This window comes from Chiloscyllium plagiosum, unplaced genomic scaffold, assembly GCF_037043375.1.
Source record: "Chiloscyllium plagiosum isolate Xiang-an unplaced genomic scaffold, Cpla_swu_hap1 HiC_scaffold_24, whole genome shotgun sequence".
Taxonomy (NCBI): domain Eukaryota; kingdom Metazoa; phylum Chordata; class Chondrichthyes; order Orectolobiformes; family Hemiscylliidae; genus Chiloscyllium; species Chiloscyllium plagiosum.
Genome location: NW_028270162.1, coordinates 25119440 through 25127526, shown reverse-complemented (window position 1 = coordinate 25127526; position 8087 = coordinate 25119440). Strand labels below are relative to the sequence as shown.

Sequence of the window (8087 nt, the reverse complement as noted above, 5' to 3'; positions counted from 1 at the left end):
CTCTTCCTAACACACGCACACACACCCGCGAATGACACACAGCCTCTTTTTAAGTTTTTTAAAACCCCAAGCAAGAAATAAGGTAACGAATCAGAATTCCACACCCACTCCCCCCCCCCCCCCCCTTGGGCTCCTCCTGTTGGAACTCCCACATCCTACAAACCCCTCTCTTCTTCATCGCCACTGACTGACTGACTGCTGCCGCGGCTGCTCCGGGACTCCAGCTCGCCGAGGGAAGGGAAGGGAGGGGGGCGAGGGGGAGCAACTACAGTGGACAACTTTTCCCAACCCCGGGAGTGTGTGAGATAATTTACTGCGGGACAATGAAGGAGCGACCTCGGAGCAGGATTACAGACAACCCTGGGGAATAACTCAAACAACCAAGAAGCAAAACAGGATTTTTTTTTCTTTTTAAAAAAAAAGAGGATTTAAATACTTTTTTCTTTAAAAGGGCATTTTTTTTTTCCAAGAATGGAACGAGACCGGTGGAGGAAGGAGCTGAGCCTCTGAAAAACATTCCCTCGGGTTGTTTCTGTGAGCTTGGGATTGCTGAAGGAATGTTTGGCTGTAGGAGTTACTGGGGGTGACCCCCCCTCACCCTCTCTCTCCCATGGGGAGGTGCCAGAACATGTGAGCCTGGGGTAGGAGGGGGGGGGCAGAGAGCGGAGCAGCCCCGGAGGAGATGCTGAACCGGGCTCCCTGCACGATGGATCCGAGTGTAGGCGGCTGCTTCTGGCTCGCTGTACTGACCGTGGCGGCTCTGAGCCGGGCTCAGGAGCTCAATCCTAGCGGCAGGAATGTGTGCAGGGCGAAGGGGTAAGACGTCGGGAACTGGGCAAGGGATCTTTGTTTGGAGGAGGGTGGGGAGGTGGGGGTAGGAATTCTGATACCCCCCCCCCCCCTCCAAATTGCCCTCCAGGCGGTTCCAAGGGGGAAGGGGGATTGTGCCCATTGAACTGTCAGGTCTCTTACCCCTTGGGGTGGGGGGCTTGCAATATCAGGCACATCCTCCAAATGCACCGAGAATTACCTTCGCCTGCCTCAAACTTTTCTCAGTTCGCCCCCTGTCCCAAAAATCACACAAAATCTGACCCCCTCCCCAACAACCCCTCTGAACTCGCACCTGGACCTGATGGCTCTCTGTCGGTCCCTTCCGAATAATTCGTCCGCTTCTGTTTGAATTTCCTCCAAATTCCAGGCGAGGCGTCAGACACCAGGGGTCAGACTGGGGAGTGGGATCTGGAGCCGGGAGAAAGAGCTCCCCTCAATCTCCAAAAATGCTATCCCGGTCAGAAAAGGTAATGTTATTTCAATGTCGGGAAAGTGCTGTGTGAACCGGGACATCTGAATGTTGACGCAGATTTTCATGGCTTCGTAAGGAAATGAGTTGGCATTGTAATTGGGGGAGGGGGGAATCAGTTCTCTTACCCGAGTTTGTATAATTGACAAGACTTTTCTTTCCTCCCTCTCTCTCTCACTTCCTCTCCTCCACAAGTTCCCCTGAAGTTGTGTGTTGTCCTGGGTGGAAGCAGCAGGAGACTGACTGTCTAATAGGTCAGTAACAATTCACTCATCCTTTCTCTGATTGCTTGTCATTTTGTATGACCTGTACCAGCCTCACCTCGCCCTGTGCATCTCTCTCTCTCTTTTTCCAGCTGTCTGTCAGGGAAATTTCACCTGCAAAGTGAATGAGATTTGCGTCAGACCTAATGAGTGCCGTTGTAGACACGGATATTTCGGAGCCAACTGCGAGACCAGTGAGTAAAATCTTACTGATGGGCGTGGGCAAGGAATGCCAGCGCTATACAGCGAGTTACCCTTGTCCTGCTCAGTGAGGCAGAGAGTAGGAGCAGCTCATGGAAATGCTAGTTGACCCAGTGCCTCCGAAGAGTTGTCACCTAGGAAAAGAAAGCCAGAATAAGAAACCATTCCACAGAGCTACACACTGAGTGATCCTTCCCTGTTAACTAAACTATAATTTGGACAGTTATATCTGAACAGATCCTTAACCTTGTGGATAAATATCCCTGAATCAACTGGAATCTTGCAGAGTGACATAGAGACCCTAAATCCACTGAGTCAACTGTAATATTGTACCATGACATAAGACCCTAATCCCGCTGAGTCAACTCGAATCTTGTACAGTGATACAGAGACCCTAAACTTGCTGAGTCAACTATAATATTGTACAGTGACAGAGATCCTAAACCCACTGAGTCAACTGTAATATTGTACAGTAACATAGAGACCCTAAACCCATTGAGTCAACTGTAATATTGTACAGTGACATAGAGACCCTAAACCCGCTGAGTCAACTGTAATATTGTACAGTGACATAGAGACCCTAAACCCATTGAGTCAACTGTAATATTGTACAGTGACATAGAGACCCTAAACCCACTGAGTCAACTGTAATATTGTACAGTGACATAGAGACCCTAAACCCATTGAGTCAACTGTAATATTGTAGTGACATAGAGACCCTAAACCCGCTGAGTCAACTGTAATATTGTACAGTGACAGAGACCCTAAACCGCTGAGTCAACTGTAATATTATACCATTACATAGAGACCCTAAACCCATTAAGTCAACTGTAATATTGTACCGTGACATAGAGACCCTAATCCCGCTGAGTCAACTCGAATCTTGTACAGTGACAGAGTCCTTAAACCCGCTGAGTCAACTGTAATATTGTACATTACATAGAGACCCTAAACCCGCTGAGTCAACTGTAATATTGTACCATTACACAGAGACCCTAAACCCACTGAGTCAACTGTAATATTGTACAGTGACATAGAGACCCTAATCCCGCTCAGTCAACTGTAATATTGTACCATGACATAGAGACTCTAATCCCGCTGAGTGAACTGTAATATTGTACCATTACATAGATACTCTAAACCCATTGAGTCAACTGTAATATTGTACCGTGATATAGAGACCCTAAACCTGCTGAGTCAACTGAAATATTGTACAGTTACATAGAGACCCTAAAACTCTTGAATCAACAATAGCTTTGTACTGTTACAGCAATGAGTGATTCATGCCTTTCTGAATGAACAAGTAACCTGTAAGGTTGTGTGTCAGAGGTTCTTAATGGGAGTTTATTGCTTCTTTTGATTGACATGATGTAGGTACAACCCAATTATCTATATATTTTTTAAAATCACATTTATGTAATGGCCAAAGCGGCTGTTTTAATGTAAGCATTCCAATTTGTGGGTTATACTCTGAAATATTAATGAAATATGGAATATTAAAGCCATTTACTGTAAATTGAACCCCATTTTGTATTTAAATTTACTATACTCAGAATTTGAGGTGAATAATAAGCTTCCAGTTATCTAGGATATTGATCTCCGACCTATCCAGGGAGGTATATTTGCTTGTGGTGAGGGAGTATGCCTGCACGCCATGTAGCAACATGACTGAAGCTGCCAGCTTACCGTGTGTTAAATCGAGAGCCTGGAATTTCCCAGACAGGTGTGGTTCAGCTTCATTATATTCATCATGGCGCTGAGTTGCATTATCAGATATAATACGGCAAACCATTACAAAAGCTCAAACTATCAGCCTGCTAATTTGACAGCAGTGTGACTTCAGGTTCTATCTTGCTTTCACATTAAAAAGAAGCCCTCCATTTGTATTGATCTTGCAGTTTTCATTGTACCCAGTATGTTTTGCATCAACATCATCTCATCCAAAACCTCTCAATTATCCAGTTTCTCTCAAATGTGTGTATTAAGCTTGCTACCAATGCCAATTTGATTCTAAAATGTTAAATTCACATGAAAAATGAACTTGAGTGCACTCCATTCACCTTGTGTCAATTACATCTTTTACATTGGAGTCATTGTGCTCAGATCTCCATTAATGTCTTATGGAAGGAACAACAATTTTGATTGCAGGGAAGTCTGTACATTTATACACCTGTAATTTGTACAGTTACACAGTGAGTTAACCTTGTCCCACTGAACAGTCATTTTGCATAGTTACACAGTGGGTGATCCTTGCCTGCTGAATAAATGAAGACTGCTGCAAGCAATTTACTGTTATTTTCACAAAGCAGACAGCAGTAAAACAAGAAGTGCAGTGGGCATGGAGGATGCTGCCAATAATTTTTAGGCATATTTTTAGTTATTATGGGACTAGCTAGATAATTCGTAAATGATATTTAATCATAATAAAAATGAAATATTGCCCACAGGAAGGGAAGGAAAGGGATTGTCCAAACACCAGCTTTGGTTAGGGAAAGGCAGAATATTATTACAATTGAGCAGAAGTGTAAAATGATCTGGAAGTCTCAATAGATTCAACGCTTCATATATGCAGAACTGCAACTATGAAATAAAATAGTGTGAGGATGTATTGTCAGAATAGCAGAGTCAGACCGAAGAGTAGTTTATCAGACTGTATTGATAGGTGGAATGCTGCTGTATAATCTGTGTTAAGGCTGTTGTTACTGTTATATCCAGACAGAGTCTGGACATGGGAATGGAGAGTAGAAGAAGAAATTGAAGCAAGTGCAGGATATACAGCCTTTCAAAGCTATTATCATTAATTAGGATCAAAACTGAAATTCCACAACAAGACCATATCCAGCCTTATCTTTACATACCTCAATTCTCATAATCTCAGAGTTAAAGAGTGGATATCCACAGGTCTCTGGGTTAGAGAATTCCAAAGATTTACAAATATACGAGTGAAGAATTTTCCCTTTATCTCGGTTGTAAATAGTCCACCCATTTCCCTGAGGCTGTGATCCCAAGTTCCCAATTGTCCAGCCAGGGGAAGCAGCCTTCGGATTCTTGTCAAATGAAGCATTCAGAGCATTTTATTCATTTGGGGAGAACATCTCTCACTGTTCTAATCTCAAAAAAGATAATATAGAGCCATTATTTTCTCACAGGACAACTCTCTCATCAGATAAATTATTTTAAGTAACTTTGATTGCACTCACTTTGCAGTATATATATATATATATCTATAGGTAACAAGACCAAAACAACATTTCCCTACGTTAAACTGCTCCTGCCCCTATCTTGCACTTCCAATTAATGGGTCTAAATCTTTTTGTATTATATTTGTGTCCTCTTCATTGCTTACTTTGCCATATAGCCATGCAATGATATCATCAATACAATGTTTATTATATAATGAAAATTATACACAATATTCTGATCAGTCCATTTTTAAACATCAGAACATGTGAGCATAAATATAACCTTCAGTTTAGGAGCAAACTCAGGAAGCACTTTTTTTCTAAAAAAAGTCATAAAAATTTGAACCTACTACTCCAAAATGCAATGCATGTTAAGCATTCAAGACCAAGCTCAATAGATCATTAAGAGGTAATAACATCTTACCACCACCTTCTCAAGGGCAACTAGAGACAAGTGATAAATGCTGGCCAGCCAGGGATGCCAATGCCCCATGTGAATTTTTTTTAAAAATCACATGATATGGAACCAGAACAAGCAAATCCGCTTGAGGTGCAGATCATCCATGATCAAACTGAATAATAGTATAGACTCAAGGATCTGAATGGTCTAATTGTGTCTCTAATGCTCCTTTGCCTGGCATATTTCAAGATGATATATATTGTGAAAATTAAGCAGAGGGGAGCCGCACAATTCAATCTCAATATGAAGGGATATGCTCTTGGGTAACAACGAAGAGCTGGGTTAGTGAAATCTACAGATCTTTCATTTAATGTATTGACTGGTACAGGAAAGGTTAACTGATTGTTATCTAAAGATGAATTAGACTAGTAGGAGTAGAGAACATATATTTAAATAAACAAATAGTTAACGTAAATCTCAACGCACAGGTATTTCTTTACTGTTGAGTAATAAACATTTGGCATAACCTAATATTCAATCAAGAATTTATACTTATATTGTACCTTAAATGTACTGAAACATCTCAAGGCACTTCAGAGGAAGATTATCAAGCAAAAGTTGACACTAAAACAACTTTCAGGAGATTTTAGGATAGGAGTCTAAATCCTTGGTCAAAATGGAACTCATAAAGAGCATCTGAAAAGGAGAAGAGAGGTCGAAGAGGCAAAGAAAGAATTCCAGATTTATAGGGTCTAGGTTTATGGCAACATAGCCAAAGACACTGGAGCAATTATAATAAGGGATGTAAACCAGAGGAGTGCAGACATCTTAGAGAATTTTAGAGCTGGAGGAGGTTACAAAAATAGGAAGGATTGACAAGGATAAGGAAAAACAAAGATATGAATTTTAAAATTAACGATGTGAAAAATGTTTCAGTGTACATTTGGATGTTATACTGAGAGAGTTAGTGTACTACAGTATAAGCTTCAATTCATGAGTTGGCCTTTTTGTGCCCTCAATTTTTCCTTTTGTGCCCTCAATTTTTCCTTTTGTTTGTGCAGTGGGTGTCAAACTGCAGCTGCTTGTAAAACAACATGCAGAAAAACACAGAGCACAGCTGGGAAGTCATTCCTTAAGAGTTGCCTCAAGCTGTGGTCTTTTATCTTTTCAGAGTGTCCGGAACGGTTCTGGGGCCCGGACTGCAAAGAGATGTGCCTGTGCCACCCGAATGGGCGCTGTGCTGACGCGACTGGCAAGTGCACCTGTAACCCAAACCGCTGGGGGCCGACCTGCAATAAACTTTGCCTGTGCCACTACGGGAAATGTGACCAGGAGACTGGGAAGTGCAAATGCGAGCCACGCCGATGGGGTCCCACCTGCTCAAACCTTTGCTACTGCAGCGCCAACTCAAAGTGTGACCCCAAGACGGGCAAATGCATCTGCCAGCCGGGCTGGTGGGGACGCAGCTGCCACAACCAGTGCTCCTGTAACAACTCGCCGTGCGACCAGCTGATGGGCAGATGCCTGTGTAAGGAGAAGTTCTGGGGACCGAGATGTGAGCCCTGCCTATGTGTGCATGGGAAATGTAACCCTACTGATGGATCATGCTCGTGTTATCCTGGATATAGAGGAAGGTACTGCAGGGAGACCTGTCCCGCTGGATATTTTGGCATCGGATGTAAAAGGAGGTACGCTTTACAGAATTATCCCTGGATTCTAATGCTTTGGTCAGTTCAGGGCCTCAAGCTAATTGGAATGGTTCAGAGTCTCACACAAGGGAATTGACATAAGAAGTTTTTAATGGCTTTCTACAGGGAGCAGAGACTCTTCATATAGGCTCACAGCTCAGTTCCTGATGCAGAGGGAAGTTAGACACAGGTTGCCCAGAGACAAAGCATAAAGTGACCAAATGTGGGCTTGGACAATGTTGCAATTAACCAGCAGGGACAACAATAACTTGTAATTATGTAGTGCCTTTAATATGATAACGTGACATATATCCTGATAGGCAGATGTCTTCATTGTGCCGTTCTGTCTTCAAGAAGCCAGACTTGAGGAGCAGGATTATCTGAGATGGTTATGCAAATGGATGAAATTACAAATGAAGTAAGAGATAACGCCATGGTATTTGAAAACAAGGATGATTTTTTAAAAAATCCTCATGTTGCCAAACAGGGAACCGATATAATGGCAGCCGTCATAGAGGTGGTAGGTGAACAGAACTTGGTGTGAATGATCACATCCAACCAGAGGTTTGGATGGTTTTAAGCTTACGAAGGTTAGGAAGTAGGAAATCATCCAGGAGCTTATTACAATTATCAAGTTTGGAAGTAATGAGAGCTTGAAAAAGGTTTCAGCACCAGATGAGTGGAGACAAGGGTTAAGTAGGGTGATGTTACAGGTTCTAGTGATGGCATAAATATGAATCTAAACACTTATCTCAGGATCGAATGTGATATTAAGATTGTGAATAGAGTGTCTTGGTCTCAGAGAGAGTGAGGAAATCAATCACTTTCAAAGGGGTTTGCAGCGGAAGCTAAAAACCCAATGTCTTCAGTCCTCCTAGTCTTTAATTGAAGGAAATTTCTGTTCATCCAGTACAAGATAATGAATAAGCAGCTTGAGAATTTACCAACAGTGAAAGAGCTGGAGATGTGGCACTGTGATAGAGCTGAGTGTCATCATTGTATGCTTGAAATCTCATGGTGTGCTTTTAGCTGATATCTTCGAGGAGTAGCATG

General features: G+C 42.4%; 1 protein-coding gene across 1 annotated transcript in view; it reads left to right on the top strand.

Annotated features, from left to right (window-relative positions):
* The first annotated feature begins 234 nt into the window (after window positions 1-234).
* The window catches only part of scarf2 (scavenger receptor class F, member 2), a 73269-nt gene continuing 65416 nt past the window's right edge, over window positions 235-8087 (top strand). The window contains exons 1-4 of the mRNA XM_043715623.2: window positions 235-816; window positions 1496-1554; window positions 1656-1757; window positions 6518-7034. Of these exons, the coding sequence (XP_043571558.2) occupies window positions 683-816; window positions 1496-1554; window positions 1656-1757; window positions 6518-7034 (812 nt within the window). The 5' untranslated portion in view covers window positions 235-682. The remainder of the gene's footprint in view (window positions 817-1495; window positions 1555-1655; window positions 1758-6517; window positions 7035-8087) is intronic.